Consider the following 25,680-nt stretch of genomic DNA (forward strand, 5'->3'; position numbering starts at 1 on the left):
CCCTCTAATAGCTTTCAGTGATTCTCATCTGTCTGGTTCAGTTGCTTCAGTAATATTTCTTTAAAAAAGATTACCAAAAGAAACAAAACTAAATAAAACTAACTTAATCTATCCTTTAAAAAAATCCCAAATGACTCCCTACAAATCTGCACAAATTGAGAAATTTTTCCTTGTATGAGGAAATGGCTCCAAGTTTTAGAAATAGAAACTGAGGAGTAGTAGAGCAAGAAAATGTATAAATTATCAGTATATTTTATTTTATCACCCTTTTAGGACTCTTTCATGCTTTCTCTATTAAAAAAGTTCTCTATTCCTATCCCTGATCAGATTTAAAGAGCAAAATATTAGAACTCATTTCTTAATTTGGAAATATATTAGACATTTATTTTTGAACTCTTCATATTTAACTGCAGAAAATTTTTAATTTCAGAAAATGAGGGGTATATATGAGGTTCTTCGTTTTTACGGTCTATTGTAGATGAAAAGGTATTTTGCCTTTACGGGTTCATTGTGATTTTTGTAATGAAAGTGTCTAAATACAGTAGTTTTCAGAAAGACTTTTCATAGACAGTATTTAATCTGCTTATAATTGGCATCAAGCATGTTGGCTTGACAAAGTATTGGGGAAAATGCACTTCTTTTGCAATCATATTAGGTTGCATATTGTTTCTTTTGGGAAAAAAAAATGTGACTTGTTCCTTCTTATGGGGAAACACACCACAATGAGAATTTCATGGTTTATTTGAACCCTTGTAATCATTAATTACTTAAGAAATTGCCCACACAAGTTTTCTACACCAGTAACATTGAAGTTAAAAGTTAGTGGTGCTAGGGACAAAACTAATAAGCTCATGACTGGAGAGAGATGGAGGGGCAGGATGGAGAAGGTGGTGGGTGGAGCAGCTCCAGGTAGTACTGGGCAGGAGTAGTAATGCTCTTGAAGGAGCTCTTGCTTACTCAAATTTATAAAAGGGAACTTTATTTTATTTTCTTTGATTCTGTTATGAAGTTAAGTAAATTTCCCCTGCAGTTTGTTGTTCAATTAATTTGTGCCCCTCTTATCAAAATATGGTCTTGCTAAAGCCCTCCATCCAGGTTTTCAGCTGATATTCTGCAATATAGCCAGGCTAGACGATTCTCTGCTTCTTTTCAACATAGCAAGCAGTCTTCCTGTTATGAATGGATGAGCGGGAGAATGCCAAGATACAAGGATGACGAAATGTATCAAAGTTAGTTGTTAAATCTATCCAGTATTCTTGTCTGCAAAGATACTTTTATGTAACCCAGCTCTAACTACAGGCAGGTTTACACCCCTGAGTGTGATGTTTTATATGGCCTCCAAATGTCTGGATGTTTAATATTTTAAAATATTAGGCGATTTATCAATGCAAATGTCAAATGCCTTGTAATCTGACTAAGAGCTCTTGGTCTTAAAGTCTTGCAATAGCCAATTCCATATGTGATGTAATACTTTCACAAAGCACTTTATTTTTTAGATTTAAATTTTTCTGTTTTTGAATTTTGTTTGATTTTTTTTTTTTCTCTCCCTTCTAGAATTAAGAAAAAGCAAATTACTCATTTTGCATCCCCTTCATCATTTTCTCTCTTTATTTGTGTTGTATTCTGAAAACACAGGTTAGGACAACTTTAGGTTTAATCTTTCTTGATCTGGAACTTGGCTGAAGTTCACTTAAATCACTATCTGAACCAGTTCCTATTCCTGCTGTTGGTCTGAGGGGTCAGGCCAGTGCTCAGGATCTCAGTAGTATGCGGTTAGACAGGAGGGCGTGGTGTACAATTGCACATTGTACAAACACACAAATCATTTAGGTGCATACACATGCACACTACCAGCTTAGGCACATACACATCCAAACCAACCTAGGCACATGCATACCTATAACTAATTCAAGCACATACACTATACACCCCAAAAGTTAGACAGAGATCACTGATTCGTATATCATGCACACAATGCCATATATATATGCATGTATAAAATACACGCACACGTTCAAAATAACCAGTCTAGGTTCATGCACACCTATCACCAGTTTAAGCCCATACACGCTACACACGCCAAATTTAGACAGAATCTGTTACCAGTTACCAACACCTGTACATTCAGAACACATACGTGGATTACTAATTTACACACATACCACCCACCTACACATACACACAGGTGAGTTCCTAAGTTGGGTGTTGTGATGTGTATGTATGGATGTGCTTAGTGTACTTGGGATACTTGGGGAAAGGTTAAGGTAAGAAAGTAGAAGTGTAGGGAGTTAAAGTTACCAGGACTAGGATTAGAACTGGTAGACTATAGGGGCCTGGGCTGAATAACTGAGGCTTGGGGGTAACTTTAGGTTAATTGACCTTAATTGATTAAAAGACAATGCCCAAAGCCTGCAGAACAGGGAAGTAATACCGCCACAGAGTCTGGGACTGGAGCCAGAGCTACAGGGGAGCTGAAAAGGTAGGTGGGGAGAGGGAAAATGGGACTAAGGGCAAGTGTGGGTGTTAAAGAGGGGCTCTGGATGTGGGGAGCCAGAGGATGGCTCCGGGGCAGCTAGAGAAGTTGCAGGGAGTGGCAGTAGGTGCTGGGAGCTGGAGAAGGGCTCCAGGTGCTGGAAAAAACTGCAGGACAGCCATGAGGAGCTGGGAAGCTGCGGGAGGAGGGGGATGACTACAGAAGATGCGGGGGAAGCCTGAAAACAGAGATGGACAGCAGGAGGGTCTGAAAGGCAGCAGGAAAGCAGAGAAAGGCAGCAGAAAGTCACAGGGAAAAGTCAGTAGGAATTGAGAGGAGATTAGGAAACTAGTGGGGGGGGGGGGGCTAGAGCTGAGAGAGAGAGAGAATGAGGCTGGAATTTAAAATAAGGAAGGGACTGGGATTCAGTAAAACATGACCCAACTTGGGGTTGCAAATGACAGTGGTTTTATTGAACAGGGGAGATGGTGACACAATGTCTTATTGGTTCCTTTGCACCCACACACACCCCCAACGGCAGCAGGGGTTATAGAGGCTTGGTGCAGGGGCTGAAGTCCATTGAAGTCCAGGAGGTGAGAGAGAGGGGGAGAGAGTCCAAATTGTAGGAGGGGGTGTCCAGGTACTATTTACCTATCCATGCTGGAAAGGGGTCCTTGTCCAGTAGGTGTTGTTCAGAGGGGGGTCACTGGCAGGGCCTCTGAGTGGATAGGTGGTATGACATGGTGCTAGTCAGATGGAGAGGGTGTCTCACTGGGTCTGTCTTCACTGCCCCTTTTTATAGAGGCAGACCTTGTGTGACCCTAGTGACAGGAGGCGTGCCCAGGCGAGGGTCAGCCCCTGGTGTACTGAGCATGTGTGCTCCATGCATGGATGTACAGTTTCGGGTGTCTGTAATGGTGAGAGTTGCTGGTTTTGCAGGGTCTTTTGTCTTTCAAATGCTGGGTTCTTATCTCTGTTCCTGGGTGAGGTCCATGGTTCCTGGATGAATCAATGCGAGGTGATGGCCCAGTCGTTACGGGCTATTCAGTAGAGGCCTGCTACCATTGTATTTCAGTCATTCCCAATTGCACTCATTCATCAGGAAACCAATTTACATGGGAGGGATATGTGACTCATACAGTTGCGACACAGGGGATGCCCTAGATGGAGGCTTGACATTCAAAATGAAAACTTGACATGACTTTGGTTCACTTACAAACACAGGCCTAAACCATACAATAGCCATATCAAACTGTAAAAACAATACGAAAATGATAATAATACAATATACAACAGTAAGAATCAATAGAAACCTGATGATAATACAATATACAACAGTAGGTATCAAAACCCAAAAATTTGCTAACAAAAATTTTTAAAGTTTATCTTAAGTCTGAGCTCACTTATACTTCTCTGTAGGGAACAGAGAGGGAGAGAAAGTCAGAAATGTTTGGGGAAGGGGAGGGAATGCATTTCAAAATAAAAGAAGAACTGGGGGTTTTGCTACTCTACCATAAGTTTGAGATGATCATAGAACTGACAAGGTAGGACAGATTAGGAGGTAGCATTTTAATCTTCTTACTATGAGTTCTTTAAATCTCATTCCTTGTAAATTTCATATGCCTTTTTAATGGCTGTTGGGAACTCTTGCTAAATTTTTTATTGTTGACTGGCTGTTTTCTATTATTTCCTTAATTTAAGACCCACTAAACTAGGGAAGGAGGGGCTATTTTTTTGTCGAATGCGCCACTGATCCCCACTGCCAAGAAGAGGCACTGATTGTTTGTACCCAGGGCACTGGGATGTAGGCAGGGGGTTGAACATTTTGCCATGCTCAGAGGGGTGAGGGGGAGGTTGTTTCCAGGAGCCATGTTAACCCGTCTGTGGTGCCCCCACCTCTTGGGTGATGTAAGTGGGTACATACTTTTGACATTCTCCCTATGGGTGGAGAGAGGCATGTTAATGAAGCCCTAGTATTGATCTAAAAAATGAGGATTTGTTGGATGATGGCTGCAAATATCTGTGCAGAGAAAAAAATTACTTTCATGATACTACTTTTTGTCTCAAAGAAAGCTAAAATATTTTAGCCAACTAGCTTAAAATATTGCAATTCTGATGGTATAAAGTATTCTTGCCCTGAAATAAATGAAAATCGAATGTTGTTATTTGAATGCAATCCTAAATTCTCATATGTGCATGTTCAACATGTTGAATTTTATCATAACAGCTAAGAACTTTAAAGTACACTTTGAAATTTTTTTTTCATTCTTCAGCCACCACTTGGCCTGGCAGTTGCTTGGCCGAAAAAAAAAAATGCAATGCACTAACACTCAAGAAATGACTCTTGTGTTTGTGTTGGTGTGTTCTCTCCCTCCCCACCCCAATTGGATTGAAGTGTTAGCTGTAGTTTTAACAAATGACTGTCCATATGCATACCATTTTGTAGCCTGACCTGGCTGAAGTCTTTGGATGCAACCTTAAATGTGCTGAAACTTTTATATTTTGTTCACTAAACTCGGCATGTATTTTAGGCAAAAATAGGATTCAAGAGTGAGAATGCAATTATTAGATGACTGGCAGAAGACCAGTGGGTGGCACTAGTATTGCAGTCTTGGTGGAAATCTGATTTTGATGAGCAACAAAACTAGAATTATCCAAGGACAATATTTAAAATTATTCAGATAAGCTATAGAAGCTTTTAAGCAGTCTGTGAGAATTTTAACTTGAACTACTTTATCTGCTTGAAGAGAATGACAATACAACTTTTGAAGTAATTATTGTAAGAAGTAAATCTCAGACAATTCTACAATCTTTGATTATTTTAAATGTTTTTTAGCATTCTCCTGAGCTTTGTAACTAAAGATACAGGCTCATGTCTAAACACGGTAACACTTTCTAAATTGTCAGTCTCGGCACCTTGTGCAACTAACTGTTGAAGGTTTAGAACAGAGCACTAAAATGTTTAATTTGTTCTGAGATTAGGTAAATTTAATTCTTAAAGCTTGAAACTTTCCCAACTGTCAGCCAAGTGAATGCTTACCTTAAGAATAAACATGTATGAAAGTGTGCCTTCACTTCAAAAGGGTTACTGACATGAGTGCCCTGGGACTTTGACTTTGAAATGCAAAAGACATGCATGTGTTCCTATCCTTTCAAAGGTATTGACATAAGTAGTTTTATCACAGGTGCTTTTTATCTAGATGAGTTTAACTTAAAAAACCAAGTTTTTAAAACTGTGCTTGCCAAATTAAATGAGTTTTCTTTCCTATTTGTTTCTTTTGCAAACTGCTTTTGAGGGTGAATATTCCCTTTAAAACAGGGTGTACCCAGTGTATGACTGAGTTTGGGGATGTATATATGATTTATGTGTCATGTATTTCCTTGTGGTTCTAAAAATCTTAAAATTATGTTACTTTGTTCTTAGTGGGGGAAAACAATTTTTGAGTGGTTTAGTTTGGTGTTTTATATGATAACATATTCCTGGTGAATTAGTTCAAATTACAGCTTTTCCCCTGTAAAAGCTGTTTTTAGAGGAAAACTAGAAAATAATATTAAAGCCAAGCACCCAACTTTCAGTTTCATGTAAGGAGAGATGCAATATACAAGTACTGCATAAGGCAATTGTCAAGTTGATTCATGGATTGTGTTTGTCAAGGGGATAATGTCAATGCTTAGCAGTTTCTTCCAGATCCAGATAAATGAGAAAATAAAAGATTTAAGAACATTGGATTTAGCCTTGAGGGTGTTCTTATATCAAGGAAACTGGATAGAAAAAGAATTAACACCCCCCCCCAACAATAAATGTAGTGGTACCATTCACACAACTCAGATATTTCTTAGGTTGAACAGACTCTACTCAACGCAAAGAAAAAGGATCTTTGGAAATATGGATGCACTTAACTACTGTTAGGATTGGAATTAGGGATAATTAAGCAGTAGCTTTGTACACATTGTGATCAAAATACCACATGCTGTTGTGGACAATATCACCATATGATCACCATTTGCAGAGCCTTTCCCTCTAGGTGTGTTTAAGGAAATAAAGATAGTCAAATCTGATTTGATACTATATTCAGTAGTTAAGGTAGATAATACCAATGTATCCTTTTATTTTTCTTCATGAAATAACTTAGTGAAAGACCTCTCTGTAAAGGCCTCTGTGCCTTATATCAATTCTATACTTTTTCTGGGTACACCAGTATGCTGTTGTGCAGGTTCATTTGCATGCTATAGGGGGAAAAATAATATAAAGGAGAAAATATTTGTTGCTTGTAATTGACAGACTTATACTTAAGTAGGTTTTCTGAAAGTTTGATTTAAACCATTAAGTGCGTTTGATGTTAATGTCTACCTGTAACTATGAGGTTCACACTAGGTTGGTCCTTCCTTCAGTTGTATATAACTCAGAATAAGAATAATGAAAGAAAGCGAAATGAGAAATAAACCTTACTTACTCTCTTCTGAAATAATAGCTCTTGCTGTGCTTTTCCTTACCAACAAGCCCAGGCTGATAGATTAATTTTCAATGTGTTGCAGACTTGAGATGCATTTTTTTTCTGTTCAAGCAGAATACGTGTTGTGCTTTGGGCTTTTTGTTTGTTTGTTTGTATGTTTTACAATCAACAAATCAAATCTTGTCTGTAGAGAAGATCTGTTTTTGAGGTGTAAACTTTGTCAATGTGCTCTTAGGAAAATGCAGACCCCAAAGCTCAAGATTAAAAGCTTGGGGCAAAGTATTACAGGTGATGGGAATCTAATTAACTGATCTTTCAAAGAACACTGGGTGGATTCAGTTTAAGAATGCTGTAATAGTTGTTGCTTTTCCACATATGAATACTGCTTCATTGGATCTTGTATTTCCACTGTTAGATCTTTGCACAGTTCAGCTCATTAGTGTCATGAAGTTGGAAATGTTAAGCAGTGTGAATAAAAAAAAAAAAACAAACACAAAACAAAAAACTTAAAACCAAGCATAGGAATTTAAAAAATAATAATTTTGTTTGTTCTTTTTAGATTGCACAAGCAGAACTTTATAATTTCTTCATTACTCTCAGTATTTGAAAATCTGCCATTTTTCATAGGTTTTACATTAAGAACTTTGAAACTTAAAATGCTTATCTGGGTTGAAATCTACTTTAAGGCTTTAGTAACTTTTTTTTATTGTGAAATATGAGTTGCCAATTTAAACCTTTTTTCCCAATTCTTTTTTCTTCCCTAGGAAGATATGAATTTAAATGAAGACAAAAAGACTCCGTTGCGAGAAAAGGACTTCAATACCAAAAAAGAAATGGTTATGCAATATATTAGTACTGCTTCTAAGGCTGTAAGTAAATATAATTTCCAAAATATGCCAAAAATGCCAGTGAAAGGTCTGTGTACCAAGGGATGATGCATCAGGACATTTATATTAATTTTTAGACTACCTTTGGTCTTTTAATATATACAAGTGTATTCATAGCAAGGGCTAGATTTTATAAACTTACATTTTTGCACACAATAGTAGAAGGTAATTGCAGCAAACTATGTACATTAGAGAGAGAGTTTATTTAACAAAGTTAGGCTTGTTCACCACTGGAGATGATTAAAACATACAGAAATTTTCCTTGCCAAAATTTGAAACTTGATTTTTAGTTTTTCAGTCTAGAAGTTTTAAAAATATGTTTTTAAACTGGTTCCTCTATTCTATTTGACTCAGCCTAAACAAGAATGCAGTGTTAAATTTTGATAGTTTAACTTTGTTTAGGTGCATGGAAAGTGCGTAGTAAACAATGATCCATCTTGCCTATATCCTTTCTGTAGCAGTCTGCTACACGCTGATACATGAAGGTATATATTCTTGTATGCATGCTCATTTTTTACTTTGAATTCCACAAAATTCTTCACTTTGGTGGAATATTGGTTCTGTGAATTCTATAGGCTAATTCTGCATCTGGTGAAAAAATATTTCTTTAGTTGTGAATGCTTCCATCTTTAAATTTCATGACATTGGTTTTCCTTTTTTGAACGTTGTGGGTAGGGGAACATTCAGCTGCCTAAGCACGTGTAGTAATGGACATGCTACCCTCACCTCCTGTTGCTGCCAGCCACTTGTGTGCCAAGTCATAGCTCTATCCCACCACCGTGGGTGGGCCACCACTGGTGCTCCCCTCAGGCTGTCCGCCATCTCCCTTTCCCTTTGGGATAGGACTGTGTCCTGAGGGGAGTGGTGGCAGCAGCAGTTGGGCCACGGTGACTGGGTAGAGCCACGGCCTGGTGCATGAGCAGTTGGTTGCAGGAGGAGGTGAGGGCACCCACCCCGTCCATTATTCCTTATGCGGCTGGTGTAGGGGCTGGTGGTGGCGGTGGCAGCAAAGAGTCTTACTACCCTGGTTTGCTTTCCTGTGCCAGGTCTTGCCCACCGGGCTGCAGAGGCAGCTCAGGCCTGTGCAAGTCTGGCTAGACTGCAGCCCTGTGTCTCCTATGGGTGCACAAATCTAGGGGGACATGTGCCCCGTCTTCCTCCCTCCCCCCATGTGTTGTCTGTGTCCCCTCCACCTCCCCAATGCATTATCTGTGCATACCCCCCTGTCCCATCAGTTCTGTCATTTAAGTTGTGGGAGATGCTCTCCATGCTGCCTGGCTGCCATGTGCATGTTTACACGCACACATGCATGTGGTGCACCCCCTGCCTGATTGCCCGCAGCCACTTGTAGGTTGGAACTCTGCCAGCCTAGAAGGGGCAAACCTTTGAAAGAGAAAATCTGTCTTTTTCTGCAGCAAACAGAAAACCTGGATTCCTGTTTACTAGTATGCACAGTGTTAATGTATATGGTGAAGCTCAAGCACTATCTTTTTTTTAACAAATGTATGCAAAATATGATCCATTTTTAAAGTTTGTTCGTGATCCTTTCACACACTCTTGCAACTCATGGGTTGAGAAATACTGCTGTAGATCAGGAATTAACAAGATGTGTAGTTCCTTATGAGTCCTGAAATTTGAGGCCTAGTGAGAGAGATGACAAAGCTTATCCTGCTGTCAAGTTTCCAGACCTCTGAGGAGCCCTGCGGGCCAAAATGGAGTATGGAGCTATGTCACCTATCCTGCAGGGCTAGAAAGTTGGTGGCAGAAGCAATGGTCACTGCTGCAGCTCTGGGAACTGCAGCACTGATATGCTGCTGCCAAATTGCACCCCTGTGGATCAAGTGACACAACCCTGCACACCAGATCTTGTATATACGACTATCGCTGTTCTAGAGGCACTGATGTTTCAAGATTCTGTTATTCAGTAAACTGCAGTATTTTGAATGGTGGTATATTTACCTATATTGTGTTTTATAGATGTTATTATCACTTTTATAAGTACAGTAAAAGCTCTGTTATCCGGCATCCATGGGGAATGGGGTGCCGTTTAATTAAATACGCCCGTTATCTGAGAGCTTATTGCCAGCGGGTTGGAGGTGTCTTTGCCGGTGTACCAGGGCTTTTGCTCCCTAATGTCAGTGTGCAGGGGGTCGGGTGGGGGGGCCCTGTGCAGGCTGCTTTGTCCTGGGGCTGTGGTCTTCAAGGAAGAAGTGGGACTCGGCAAAACCACAAGTGCCATGGTGGGACTTCCAGTTTTGCTTTTGCTGCATCAGTCCACTGCCATAAACAACAGATGCCATCTATGACAGATGCCGGTTAATGGAGCATTCCGGATGGTAAAGTGCTGGGTAATACAGCTTTTACAGTATCAGTAAAATATAATGGGTAATGATTTCTGGCGTCTCTATCTCTTCCTTTTTGAAAAGTGAACCATTTTCTTAATGTGCTGTAGTCTTGGCATCAATTATTTGCTTTGGCCCACCTACCAAAATAACCAATCCCCTAGACATCTGCAAAACAGTAAGCCCGTGGAATTTAGTTAGCCTTGACATGCGTTGTCTATACAAGTTCAAATGATATGGGGGAGTTTTCCCAGGTTTGTACTCTTGGTAGAAAATCTTGCCCAGAGATGCCTGAACAGATGCTCAAATGCTGATCCTTTGGGGTGCTTATATATGTAATCCGGGTGGGTGAGTGGGTGGGGGCTTTAATTAGTAAAACTCCAAGAGCTGTGTTAACTAAAAGTGCCTGGAGCATGGTAATTACCGTGCTCCAGACTCCAGCGTCCCAGTGCTGAAAAATGTCTGTGGGGTGCTTTAAACTAAAGCTTGTTCAATGAGCTTTGGTTTGAAGTGCCACATCACCATTTTTCAGCATGGGGGCGCTGATATACATGACGCTGGAGTCAGGAGAATGGTAATTACCACGCTCCAGTAGACTTGATTAATTCAGTCTGCTTTGAAGTGCTGTAATTACAGTACATTGGAGCAGCCTCCCTGCATGTGTATAGGAGCCCTTGAAGAGCAGAAAGCTTGCAGTGCTGATGCTGCACCATCAGGGGAGCCTCTATGAACACTTCTAGGAGTTCTCTGTACACTCTCTCAGTCTTCCTGGCGATGCATGACAGCAGTGCAAAGGGCAGCCTTGATTTGGTGGATCCAGACTTCTCCGAGTTAGCCTGTAGTGTCCTGCAGCACAATGAGGAGTTGTGAAAGGGTTTTATTCTGTTCCCTGCTTGTCTGGAGCAACAGAGTCCAGTAGGTGACATGCTGTCTCCCAGGGCAGGGGGGAGAGGTGGAGGGTGGGCAGGAGCAAAGGACGCTGCATGCTGGAACACCACACTGTGGCTTCTCTCAGAAGGGTAAATTGTGCAGGCATTCACTCTTTGGAGAAACTCTCCTGTTACTCTCAAGTTACTTAACTTGATTTGTTCCTAAGTTATTTTTCTTCCGAAGTGATTGTTTGCTGTGGGATAAATCCTGAACATCTGTGTACTCATGGTATTTCTTGAGGCAGCAACAACTCTCTCATGAGAAACTGAATGTCCATATGTAGTTGTAATCTGGCTCCCTCAGATCCTTAGAAGAAGCCACAAAGGAGTGTCTGCTTAAATGGCACTTAAAGATGAGCTCCAGTATTTTGCTTACTACTTCAGCTTATGAGACTCATGGTTCAGAAAGATCAGTTTTTCTTTGTCATAACTCTTCTTATGATCTGTTAGAAATATGTTGTGTCTGACCTTGGTCATACTGGGAAAACTTGAGGACAAGGGATACTTTACTTCCGTTCCTTGCTGCCTCCTCCTTAACCAGCAGGTAGCAGGCCTGGTGTTTGATGTACTTGTGCTTCAGTCTGTACTAGAGACTTTAAGGCTCTGGTGTGCTCCCAAGGCTGGCAGTGCCAATCAGTGTTCTGGAAGCTCAGTTACAGGTTAATAAGGAAGACAGAATTTTAAATGCAACTTAATTTGAACACTTGTTACAACTTGTAGACTGTTCAGTGAGAAATGAAGCTCAAAGAGGCTAGCTCCTAGATACTGATGCAAGACCTGGGAAATAACTGGTGCTCCTCATTATTTTTTGAGGAATATGGGAGTCCTAAGCCCTTTAAGACGTCTATGTGTCTCTTCTCCTTTCTGGGAGGATGGTTATAGGTTTCAGAAATAGATTCTAATTGTTAGAAGGAAGAAGCGCAGTCTTGCATATTGACATATTCTAAGTCATGATACAAAAACCACTTAATACTTAACTGGATTCATATAAATATGTAATTGCTTGGTGGAGCTAAGATCCACTATTTTAGACAAAGTTCATGAAGTAAATCTTTTTTTTAAATCCATCCCTATCTTTCATTCTCTTGTGCCCTGATCAGTATTCTGTATTCTACAAGATGCTCAACTTCCATTAAAGATTTGATTTCTAACAATGTTATAATCTTACTTTAAAGGCCTCAAACTGTTAATCCAGGGTGATTTCAAGGATTCGGTTACATATTTGCATCTTCACCTAAATTACTGCTTAAATGTATTTTTATTTATTTATTTTTACTATCTATATACATTCTGTATGCTGTATTTCCTCTTGGAGATGACCAGTGAAAGTTTGGAGCATAAGTACATATGGTGAATCCTTTTTCTGGTTTCACCAATGTTCAGTGAGGTCAGACTAATTTTTCTTGTAGAAAAGAAGGCCTCTGCTTCTGTGTATTTATTAATTAGTACTTTTTTTTTTTCAATCATCAGCATGAAATCGCTACAGGCATTGTGAAAATATAAAATTCAAATTTATTGCATCTGTTGATTAAGATGGCTTGATGAGCATGAGACGTGTTCAACACATGAATAAGTGATGCACTGTTTGTTTAAAATTGTAGGTAGTTTTAAAGTATCTTGAATCCTTTTGTAATTGTACATGTTGAAATTATGAAATGTGAGCACTTGTACAATATGTGCATCCAAAAAGGTCACTGTGATGAATTAGAACTTATTATCATTGCATTACATTTTAAGTGTTGCTAAGATTAAAACAAGGGCAGTTGCATTGGAACAACCTTCCTAACATTTTGTTTGTCTCTTTGGTAATATATAACTTTGTGCCATGGAGCTGGGCAGAAGCAGCATGAAGGCCTGCTCCTGGTGCTCAGGACCCAGTTTGGCCCACAGACCATCCCTGCACCACTCATCTGTTCTGCAGGGCCAAAAGGTTGAGCACCACTGTTGTAGGCAGTGGATCTTAAAACAAATGCTCTATTTTGTTCTCTTGGTCATACTGCTAAACCAGGTCTGGTTTCTCATCCGTCTTCTCCATCAGCTTTCTTTCCTATTTAGATAAGGAAAGCTCTTTAGCTACTCAAATTCTGGACTTAGACTTTTTTGTGGAAGGCCAGAGGTTGTGGTTGCTTGGATTCTTGACTCCAATCAACTCACTTGACTGTGAAAAATAGATAGCTACATTGGACAGTGTTTTTTTTTTCTTCCCTTCCCTTGAAGAAGAATGACAAACTTTAAGTAGAACTGCACTGCACATCTGAGAGCAAACTGTTAGCTTTGTAAAGGTGACTCCAGAAGTGGTTTGAGGAAGCAGATGTTCAGCTTAGGCTTGAACAGAAACAGAACACTCATGACAATGCTGGTTCGTCTCCTGACAAGCTAGCTACCGTGACGCTCATGTTGGTTTATGTCAGGTAACTAGTCTGCAGTAGTTTGCCAAAACTAACAGGTGAAGTGTTACAGCGTGCTGACAAATGCTTCTTTGCATGAGTAGCTCTCTATGTGGGAGACGGAGGACATTTGATTTGGACAGCAGTCTACTAACTTGGATGTAAGCACTTGACTTCATGATTTGCTTAAGCTTTGGTTGAATTAAGCAACTACTTTGTTGAATTAAGTAAGGAATACTGGGATTGCCCTGTAGCACTTGACATGTAATCATCATTAAGAACTATAAAAGCAAAAAGGAGAAACTGACCCGAAGATGCATATACAGACATTCGCATGCTATGGCCCTGAAGAGTGGAGAGCTCCCTTAATCTGCCTAGCAACAGATAGCAGCAGTGCATAGGACAGCCAGTTCCCCTGGAGCACAATGTGGGGATTGTGAAGGGGACAGTTTCTGCTTGCATGCTGGAGCAGCAGAGTCCAGTGAATGATGCGCTGTCTCCAGGTGAGGGCGACAGGCAGGAATGGGATGCCAGAGGACTGTGCCTTCTTTTGAGGGAAGCCAAAGCATGTACAGACACTTTTTCTCTCAGGCAAAACTTTCCTGGGAGTGATTTCACCCTGGCAGTCCTGAGAGCACTGACTCTCTTAAGAGAAGGTGAGTTTCTATACAAGGCCTTTGCTGGCCATGGTTGGCAAGATAATGTTGGAATCTTTCCTTGTGATTCTGGAAGCTTCTGTTTCTGATGCAGAATCCCCATAATGAGAAACATGGGAAGAAAACTAGGCTGGAAGAGGATATTAGGAGAACATTTAGTCTATCCTCTGCTCAACTCGGGATCATCCCCATCTAAAACAAATGTTTCTTTCTAACATGTTCTTGACCTTCCATAGTTAGAGATTCCACAACTTCAGGCAAATAGCTTTCACTGTTTGAACTCCCTCATAATTAGGTTATAAAGCTTTCTTTGTATATCTACATTTCTCTTGTTGCAGTTCAAGACCTTTTACTGCTTGCTGTCCATTTTCCATTGTGAGGAAAATCGATTATGCCATCCTCTTCAACCACTTGTGTTTTGAAGAGTTGTTCTACCCTACCCCCTTCCCATCCTTTTCTTCTCTGGACTAAATAATCCCAATTTTCCCCACGTTTACTTATCTGTCTGTTTTTAGATGTTTAGCCATTTTTCTTGCTCTTTTCTGGACTCTACCCACTTTTTCCTGTTAATATATCCCTGTATGTCTTTAGGCTCTCTCTTACACTAGTATTACATTGTTGGTTCTGCACCCAGTGTAACCTAGACTATTTTTGCAGTACTGCAGCCTAGCCAGCCATTCTCCATTTTATCCCATATTCCAACAAATAGAAGGGGTCCTTGAATTTAAAGTACACCCACATCTTCTGATGCTTTCTCAATTTAAGTAAAAAAAAACAAAAACAAAAATCAAATTTATGATTACAGATGTATTTACTTAAATTGGTAAGGGAAGGGTGTGGGGCTAATCTGTGGCATGCTTGTCAAAAAGGTTGGCTCCTACTAGCATAGGTGACAGCATAATGTAGCTATTGTTCTACAGTGTTCATATCTAGCCTTCAAATTGTGTGTTGCATTCTAATACTGTTTTTGCAATAATGAAAATATGCTGAAGGCATTTATACAGAGCACAGGTTGCACATACTGACAGAAGTTTTAGGACTGTCTTAGTACAGTTTCTACAACAATTTATTAAGCAGCAGGAATCAAGTTTAATGATTACAGCTCTTGAAAAGAATTATCTATATAAATTATTTGTATACCTGAGAGAATAAGCTCAATTTTCCTCTTGCAGGGAAGCCTCAAGAGGAGCCGACAAGTTTCTCCACAGGAGTTCATCCAGGAACTTAAATCTGGAGCAAATGATGAAAGACTTGTCACTTGCTTAGAGTCTCTCCGAGTGTCTTTGACCAGTAACCCTGTCAGGTAACATATTCATCTGTTTGAACAAAATTGTCACATTGAAAATATTAAAAAAGTTCTCACTCTACAATTTCTCTCCTGAATAAAACTAGTTTATATGTACAGTTATGTATTTTGTTCTGTTTAAAGGTATGTATCATTCTAGTTTGCTAGTCTTAAAATAATTTTTGTTTGTTCAGATGAAACAAGCAAAAGGGAGAGAATATGAAACAATCTCTAGATCCAAAGAAAAATCAGCACTATTCCTGACTGCTAGATAGATAATCTTCCAGTTGATACAAATTCAAGAAGTACTTTATTTTTGCAATGTGCAGCTTATCCCTTGGGTTATTACTTTTGGACAGGAAATCTGGGAGGGTTATTAATGTATTACCAATCACTACAGTTCCTACCATTTGTTTGCATGGATATTCTCTTTTCTTCCCAGCGTATTTTGGTTTGTGTTTGCCACTGGGAAGACTAATGTCAGAAGTTATAGGTTTGCTTACCTCTGAGTTTAAAGGTGAAAAACTCATTCTATAAATACATTAGAAGTAAGGGAAAGACCAAAGGATATGATGATGGGAAACTAACAGTGGACCATGAGCCTAAAACAAACTTCTGTTAGATGAGGAGCACAGTTGGCAGCAGGGTGAGGGAGGATAATTATTTGCCTTAAAGCAGAGATAGAACAGGCTAAGAATTGATGTAGATTGGAAATAGATGTCACCCAGGGAAGTGAATCAGCTGTTTGGCAGCCTCACTCCCAGGACTGCACCAGTGTCCCAGCCTTCCTACTTTTAGAGATGTGCCCTCAGGTGTTCAAACTACAAAGTGATTCTTCCACTCTTTTTAGCACTGGTGAGACCTGAAGTGGAATACTATGCAGCTTTGAGTATCATAATTTAAGCCAGGGGTGGGCGAAATCTGGCCCACAGGCTGAATCTGACCCAGCAGGCATATTCATCTAGCCCATGGCCCTCACCAAATAGTACCCAGCCCAATCCTTCTGCCCATGAGGGTGGGAGTGAGGTGCCTGCTTATATACACCCTCCACTGACAAAGCCTATTGTACCTCAGTTTCACCCTTGTGGACAGAAGGGCCCAGCCCAGCCAGGATGCAGCTTCTGGGCGGGACTGCTGCAGCCACTGGGGTACCTGCTCTGCTTCCCTGGTGTCCCACTTGCTCCGGGTAGTAAGTAGGTTAGTGGGGGCATAGGGGGTGTGGAGTGGGGTGGAGCTGTAGCTGTGTGGTAGAGCAAGGCATGGGGATGGGGCTGATGGCAGTGCAGAGCCTGCTCAAGAGGTGGGAGCAGCATGGAGCTCATATGGGCAAGGTGTGAGGGAGGGTGGGGACAGGTGTGGGCCTCCCTTGGCACTCTGCTCCATGGTGCACAGCCTGTGCGGGCAGCAGTAGGCAGGGGTGTTCAGGGTGCTTGTGCCTGGTATTGGTGTTGCCGCCTAGTGGTGCACAGCTCCAGTTAGTGTTGCATATTGTGGTGTGGAGCGCAGCCAGACTGGGCTGCCTCAGTTACCAGGGCTACCTGCCATTCATGTGCAACTCCCACACTTGTGTGCCGCTGGAGGGAAGCTCCACGAGGTGGAGCTGGCTGTTTATGTTGCTCCATGCTTTGCAGGTCTTGGGACTCTGCTGGAAGTGGAGGAGACCCCCATCCTCCACTTCCTTGCAGAGTCCTGGGACCTGCACAGCAGGGAGTGGAGCAGGCAGTTGGCTTCAGCACGTGGAGCTTTCCTCTAGTGACACATGAGTGTGGGAGTTGCGCATGAGTGACAGGGAGCCCCAGTGATAGAGGTGCTGTGGGTGGTCTGCACTCTTTGCTGCAATGTGCGTCACTGGCCGGAGCTGTGTGCCTCTGAGTGGCAGCACCTGCACAGGGCACGAGCACCCCCACCTGCTGCTGCAGTTGCCTACAGGGGGCTGCGCGCCATAAGGGGAGTGCGTGTGTGTGGGCGGGGGAGGGGTCCCCACAGCCACCCACTATCCCTTACACCCCACAAATGCCATACACCCCTCCGCAACATATCCTTTGCTCCTCCCATGCCCCTGACAAACACACAGACAATACAAGACTAAGAATTTATTTTTGATTTATTATGCAATCACCTCTATATACAGTATGCAAACAGAAATAATAGGTATTTGACTTTAGTGTATGACTTTTTTTTTTCTTCTGGTTCTAAGATGGCCCCCCCCCCCCCCCAAAGGAGTATTTCTGGATGGGGGCTAGGTGTGGGACTTCTGGTCCCAAGATGGTGGCCAGAGGTGAGGCAACTGTCAAGGGGTGGAGCTACCCATGTGGCCCTCAAGTTCGCCAAACTTCGTTAAGCCGCTCACTAGCTGAAATAATTGCCCATCCCTGGTTTTAGCAGTATTTGGATAAATTTGGTAGTCATGAAAAAAGTACTAAAAAAGTTACTGGAAATATGATATGAAGAAAAGCTGGAAAAATTGGGGTTGTTTAGTCTAGAGAGAAGAGGAATTGAGGATTGGATGACCTCCTCAGACTCCTTTCAGTCTGTTTGTTTGTTTGTTTTTCCTGTATATAAAATATTAGATTGGTATAGCAGAGATGTTTAAAAAGAGTAATCTGTCCCCTTTGGAAATACTTAATTTACAGAGTTTACGAGGGTGCCAGCTAGTTGTCCATTGTGGCTCTTCTGGTATGTTTTCACTAGAAATAGGCAGTATTTTCTCCCCATTCTCTTTTAAAGATCTGGTTTGAGAAAGATACCCACCAACATGCACTCTGTAGCTGTTTATTTGTGTTTGTTTCTTGTTCTTTTGTTGCTTGTTATGACTTCATATGGCTATCATTTTATATGACACTAAATTTTCATCCATTGGAAAAATTCTCTAGGCTATGGGAGACGTTCGTTTGGTTTTTTTTATATGGTACTTTGTCAAAAAATGACCTTTTCCATAGAGATATAGAAGAAAATGTCCCTTTTCATAGAAGTCAAGACTCTTTTGACTGTAAATATTATTTCTTATTTTATTTTAAAAGAAAATGGAGCTATTCCTTTTTAATAATTTTTAAAAATATTAATAAAACTACTTAATATTTGGAATAGTAATACTCATGGAACCTGCAGTAATAAAGAAAAGTCTAAAATTCACTACAGGATGTACCTCCTTTAATATTGGTTGATTTATCTTGTTTTTATTGATGTGGGTGAACACTTATTGATTTTTTTTTTTGAGTAAGACATTTTAATGAAAAAATGTGTAACAAATTACTAACTGAATTAAGGGAATGTCTTTGTAAATAGGTGCTATAGAAAATGATGGAAGATAGAGGACATGAGAGGAGGGGGAAGGTGAGATATGTGGGCAGGGATATGGATGCTAATTATGAGGTGTGAGAGCAGAGATCAAACCTAGGAAATGAGAACGAGGAACTTGTACAGACTACAGGAGCAATCTTGTGAAGCTTTTTGAGAAGAGAAGCAATGTGTTTTTCAAAGATTGCTAAAAAAAAGAAAAGAAAAAAAAGAGAGCTGGAATGTACTGGAAGAGTAGAATTTGGAAACTGGGAAGAAACTTTACAGGAAATGAGCATAATAGGAGAGTGCAATTTGTGTAATAGTGGAGGCATTTGGAGAAGCATTTTGGCATCTGGAAAGGAAAACAGGAGTCACTTTATTGATTAGCTTGAGGAATGAGCCATTATTTCTGTGTTGAAGGGAATGGTGAAGTTTCTTGTCCATTCTCATGAACCTAACTTTTTTTCTTGTAAGCTACACTAAATTTACTCTTGTTTTAGTTGGCTAGATATTTGTAACTTAAACATTCGAACTATAATATCGAAATAAAAATATACAATAATTACTACTTAAATGAGTTATTTTATTGCTGGAAGCTATACATATAGCTTTTTACTTAAAGGTCATATTTAAGTATGATCATATACAGGCTGTTGCTGCTGATAATATGTTATTAAAAACATTATTTTACTTGCATCTAAGATGATCTGGAGTTTAAGATGACCCCCCCCCCCATTAGATTCTATACATTTGTTATAATTTTCCATGCATAGTATCTAATTATTGGCGGGGGGGGCAGTCGTATAATTCACCTCCCCCATGTGATAACTGAAAATTATGTCTGTGATAAAGGCGCTTGCTGAAAGCTCTATGAAGATTAGACCAAATGTTTTTTGTCATTTGTTCAGATATTAGTTCTGTTTTTGTTAAGTCAATAAACCTTTCTTACCTTTCTAACCCCCGACCACACTCTCAATCCTGAGCCTTCCGCAGGCAGCTGGGACACGTCTATCCCCCCATCACTCCAGGGGTCAGGCAGTGGGGAGGCAGGTGGTATGGGGAGTTTTGATGAAAAGAATTTTTAAAATTTTGCTGTTCCATAGTTTTGTCCTTTTTTAAATAAATTTTTGCCAGCCCTCCCCTTGTGCCTACCCCCTGCCACTCCCCCCAACCTCCTTACTCTTGCTCTGTGCTGGCAGGCTCTGTCCCTGTTCTAGCTTGGGTCACAGAACACTGCCCAAGCCTAGCCCCTTTACAAGCTAGCACAGAACAAAGGTAGGTGGTGGGGGGGGAAGGGAGAAGGGCAGCTAGGGGATTAGAAGCTGTCTGGTATGGAGAGATGAGGAGAAGGGGCTGCAGGGGAGAGATGGTGAGATGCAGAGGCAGGTGGGAGGCCAGGCAGCAGCTCCGGCTACAGCCCTAACCCCAGTAGCTGCCCACATTCTTAATTCTAAGATGAAAGGCTTTTTTCTCCCTGATAAATTGTGGGGGAGGGCACTCATAGAACTGAAATACAATCAAATTAGTTATTTTTTGGTTTATGTACAACTCTTCCCTTTTTAAAAATAAACCTTCAATTTTTTTTTGGTATACTACTGAAATTAGTTTATTGTACTCTTACCACTTTAAGGTTGCTATTTAAAATACTGGATTCAGTAGAAAAAAATTTGATTGAGATATTGTAGGTGGATAAAGAACCAACTAAAGCAAACATAAGTAAGGGTAGCTGTCACAATTGCTGCAGGTGTTGACTTGGAAGCATTAGGCCCTCTCCCAGCACTCTGGGTGCAGAGTGGATTGTCTTCCCTAGACTGTTCTACTAGACAAAATTCAGGACCTTGACCAGATCTTACAGCTTAGTTGCAGGCAAACCCTGCCAGTGCTCCTGTGATTATTCCCCAGAAGTTATGCAAAAAAAAAAAAAAAAAAAATCAAATGTTAGGTGTTTTGGAATCACTCTCCCCACAAATGATCATTAAGGTATATACAGCAGAAATAAAACTTGCTACACAAGATAGACAGCCCATACAAGAGAAAGTAACTCTTGGCTTTAGAGAGAGAAATTATGCAAGAGAAATAAAACAAAGATCTCACTCTGTTTCCATAATTGGAGCCAGCTTCATTCACCCTTTCCAGTTCTCAGTTGTTAATAGATCCTTCAGCTGATAGACTAGAAGTTCACATAAGCTTAACAGTTTACTGTAAAACCATCCTATCCAAAAGGCATCTCTTAAATACCTTAAAATCTCTCCATTTTTTTTATTTCTCTATTCACATCTTGGGGAGCATATATTATTCAGATAGATGCACCTGTCTGACAAATTAGGTATTTTTCCTATTCAAAAGTATTTTCATGACACAGTAAAAAATTTTAAAACCCCTCAATTAGATTTCCTTTATGGGCCTTATTGGAAAGGGAGGGCAGGGGGAGGGGGGCATCTCCTTGGGATGAGATTTGTTTTTGATATGCACTTTTTTTTCATTGTCTGGGTAAACTGATGCTGCTAAAAGTGTTTCAGCCATTGTCTGATATGCATTCCTATTCTAGCTTCCCTCATGCAAGCCAGGTGTGAAATATGAATGGCTGTTGTCTGATGTAAGGTTTTCCTGACCCTCATCTAGATTAAGTTTGTTTTACAAAAATACTTTCATGTCAAAATACATGGTTCATACAAACATAAAATGAACATGGTTTAAGCCTAACTATAAATAGAAGCAAAGGTGACAGTATTAAATCCAATTTGGGAAAATACCTTTAGTATACTACATTTCATAAACAAATTATTTACTGCACTGTGATAGTAGTGTTGCAAGAGAAATAATTAGGCTGGAGGGGATGTTACTAGTGGAGTTCTTCAGAGACCTGTCCCAAGGCTGATCTTTTCACTGTTGACCTTGGTGCACAAAGGCATGAGCAGGCTAATAGAATTTCCTGACGGTATAAAGCTGAGAGGCATTGTCAGTTTGGACAAGGATCAGGGAATTGTACAGGAAGAACTGGATGATATTGAAGACTTGCAGACTAATGGAATTGGGATGAGATTAAATAGTACCAAGTGCAGGGTCATGCACGGTGGGAATTAAAACATTTGCTATAAGCTAGAATTTTATCAATGGAAAACAACTGAGAAGAAAAATGTTGTTACTATTGGCAGCTCATAGTTATACTGTGGTCAATATAAAACAACTGTGGAAAAGGCAAATGTCATCGGTTGAACTGTCCCATAGTAGAGATAGGAAAGTATTAACATCATTGGTGATATGTCATCTTGAATACTATATATAGTTTTGGTCATCTGTTTTCATGTGTTCACATTGGAGTAGATATTGAGTAGACATCTAATCACTCTAAGGGCTAGGTACAGATGGTGAAGAAGCCTGAGGCAGAATTGAATCAATCTTAGCAGATTAATTTAAATTGTAGATTGAACCTATAAACAGGCGAACAGACATTCATTTTTGGATTCCAGAAATGCAGCCACATGCTTGCAGTGGCCCCAGCCAGAAGCTGGGTGTTGCTAGAGTACACTTCCCTGCTCAGGTGGAGCAGACAGCTTGAGCCAAGGCTAGCCTGCCCACCCTGAAGAGAAGGGTTTGCTGGGGAGATGCTAAGCATCCTGTAATGCTGTGGGACCGAGTTAACTTCAATGTGGAACGGATCTGGGACAGATGTTCAGTAAACTAATTTAACCCAAATCAGTTAACTCTGATATTACATCCAGGTTTCTCTTTAAACCATTTTGAAAGTGGTTTATGTGCATTGAACTTCTGTTGTGTTACAGATTTGAGCCAGTTTCCGATCACTTACATCAGTTTATATGTCATTTCTGTCACTAGCCATAATATCTAAGGTGATTAGAGGAATAGAAAACCTCTCTCAAAACTAAATGGCCCTGGTTTTGTTTATTTCAGCAAAGCAATGGCTAAATTGGGCTAGAATTTGGAAGTAGGTTTCTAACGCTCAGACAAATTAGCTTTTGTAGCTGCTTTCCAGTAGATAGAGGACAAAAAAATTAACTGATAAATTTGTTCTCTGCTTATGTGTCTTTCTCACTTCCTGTTCCATTCATGGATGTAGGTTGGATCATTATCATAACCCCAGAAGAAGCAAGGAAGTTGTGCATATGGTGATCCTGATAAGAGGGTTTTATTAGTTATTTCTGAGCATATTTGTTTTAATTTAGGCATTTTCCAGTTCATTAGGTATTTTGAAGTCCTGCTCAATTTGTTCTGTTTTAATACTTCAGGTCTAGTCAGGGAAGGTACAAATGAAAATTTTCTATGGACTATAATTATATTAAATATGGTTGATAAATGACTGACAGGAGAATGAGATTTTTTTTTATATTAAGGAAGCTGGCCTTCCAGTTTCAGGTATCAGGCTAGTGCACCTTTTCCTGTCTTTTTCAAAAGGCTTTGTTTTACATTTATTCAGCAAAGGATGTGTATAAATATCAAAGATCTTGGGTATTGTAAAATCTGTTCATTTTAAAAGGATGATAAAAATTTAGGAATGTCAGCTTAACACAAAAAAGAGAGATAGGTTTACCTTTTGTTACATGTTTTTATATAAATGTTCCAGATTTGAGCCTAAAGTTTGCTTTTTATTTTTGTCCTGTGATTTGGATTCTTCTGATGTTTTAGACACTAATATGATTTTTGACAAGTTTGATATGAATATTTTAAATCTAGTCCTGATCCTGAAGTTTCACTACAACTTAGTGAAAAGCCAGCCGTGGAAGAACAGGGTGGCTAGAGGAGTTAAATGTTCTAGAAATTATAAGGAGATGAGGAGTTTTGGCTTGTGAAATCATCACTAATGCACACTATATAGAGCTTCTTCTTAATTCACAAGTAATTCAGAATGCTGCTCCTTCCCTATTTTTTTCATAGTATTGACCTGAGGGAAATGGAAAAGATTTTCCGGAGCCTTTCAACAATCTCCAGTTACCAAAATACTTAATAAGATGAATGAATGAAGTTTGCTACTCCTGCTTGTAGAAGTTTTCTGTTTATGTCCGTTCTCCTTCATGTGACAAGGTGGCTGTTATTCAGTAATACTTGTGCTCTGATTCTTGGTCCATTATTATTCCCAGGAACTTTGCTAAAGTACTGTAGCCTAAGTCAGTCATTCCTCTATCTCTCCATTTGACGGTTGCACCCTAGGTGCAGTACTTGTACTTATCTTTTCATGAATTTTTCACTTAATTTTGGACCTTTCCTCCAGTTTTATCAGTCATTCTGAACCTCTTAATCTGACCCTCTAGAACAGTGATTTCCAAACTGACAGATTGGTCACCATTAATTAAAAAAGATACAACCGTTAAGTACCAGCGGCCCACTTCAGGATCAAGCTGTGTTAAGTCTGCCTTCATTTAGTAAAGAAAGGTTCCCAATCTGTGGTATGCATACCACCAGTTTCCAATAACTTCTATTAGTTTATATGTAACTTATACACATACCACCAGCTTGTCGGTGTACCACTGGTGGTTCGTGTACCACAGATTGGGAACCACTGCAACTCTAGAGTGTCTGCAGCTCCACCTAGGTTGGTGTCATCTGCAAATTTGCCCTTTTTCTACACCACAGCTTGACAACCTTTCTGAGTTAACAGGTAGCTGGTAAAGTCCCTCTGTTCCTTCCTTTGAAAAGCTGTATAAGATGAGCTTGAACTAATGGAGAGAGGCTGTGGTTTTCTTAATGAGCTGATAAACACTGAGTTAGGGGTGACAAATACTGTGTTAGCAACTCCCTGCTGGGCTGCTCAGGAGGTGGGGGGGAACTCCTCCCTAATCATATAGTCTTCCTGGGGCCTGGCCAAGCCCCTCCCCCAAGCTCTGCACTGTGGAAGGGAAGGGAGGCTGCGTTGGTGCCCTTGACTTCTAGCCTGAGCCACTGCAGGCATGTATCTGCATTTCTTCAGTCCAGAGCGGTTAGCTGAACAGTTACAAACTCAATCAGCCTACCCGTGTTAGACTAACCTGCAAAGAATGAGTCAGTTCAGGCTCAGGCTTTTTGAATGTCTGTCCCTAGCTAAAGTGGGCCTGAGGCAGCAGTAGTTAAATGGTGCATTCTCTCAGAATTTTATTAACAGTAGGCAGGATAAAATCTCTTCAGGCTGCAGTTTGCCTAAGATCATTTAATGAAGATATTAAACAGTACTGGATCTAGGACAGACCCCTGAGGAACCCCACTCATAGTTCCATCCAAGTAGACATTGCACCATTGGTTACTTTGGGCACAGGGATTAAACCAGTTATGTATAGGGTTACCATGTATCTGGGTTTTCCCGGACATGTCCTCTTTTTTGGTCCCCTGTCCTATGTCCAGGCAGGTTGTTAAAATGAGAGCAAATGTCCGGGTTTTTGCTTTGCCTCCACTTTTCCATGGCACCAGCAGATTGGAGGCAAGATAATTAGTTGCCGGGGGTCACATGCTCTGTGCACAGGCCCCAGCAAGTGCATATGTACGTATGGAGCAGCTGCATGGGCAGCAGGGCTGGGGAAACGGTAGGTTCTGGGTCAGGAGTCAGAGGCACCGGCAGGGCTGTGAGGGAAGGGAGCTGCAGGTTGGGAGTGAGGGGCATCGGCAGGGCTGGAGGGGCAGGGGCTTTGGAGTGAGGGGCAGAGGGAGGGCATGGGCATATCACTGCCCCCCCCCCCACTTCTGGCAGCTCCCTGCCCCCTGCTCCCCACGGGTGTCTTCTTTTTTTGATCCTGGAAATATGGTAACCCAAGTTATGTATCCACCTCTTGGTATTTTCATCCAGGTGGTATTTCTTTAACTTATGCCATGGAAAACTATGTCAAAATATATTGTATCCACTCTTCCCTGACAATGCATAAAGCTTTTTCCCTTGTTGCAGAAGGAAATCAGGTTGGTTAGAAATTACTTGCTTTTGATGAAACCCTGTTGGCTGGTTCTGGTCACCTTGTTCTTTTCTAGGTGCTCTAAAATAGGTTTTTCTTTTTGTTCTTTTTGGTTGATA

At 40.6% G+C, this 25,680-nt stretch overlaps 1 protein-coding gene across 2 annotated transcripts in view; it reads left to right on the forward strand.

The window, feature by feature from the left end:
* Window positions 1-25,680, forward strand: part of DIAPH3 (diaphanous related formin 3) — a 485,008-nt gene that overhangs the window by 47,495 nt on the left and 411,833 nt on the right. For both annotated transcript variants that reach the window (XM_090024704.1, XM_090024695.1), the window contains 2 exons: window positions 7,692-7,796; window positions 15,301-15,431. In XM_090024704.1, the coding sequence (XP_089880830.1) occupies window positions 7,692-7,796; window positions 15,301-15,431 (236 nt within the window). The remainder of the gene's footprint in view (window positions 1-7,691; window positions 7,797-15,300; window positions 15,432-25,680) is intronic.

Source organism: Crocodylus siamensis, chromosome 1, assembly GCF_052110815.1.
Source record: "Crocodylus siamensis isolate JL-2025a chromosome 1, ASM5211081v1, whole genome shotgun sequence".
NCBI lineage: Eukaryota > Metazoa > Chordata > Crocodylia > Crocodylidae > Crocodylus > Crocodylus siamensis.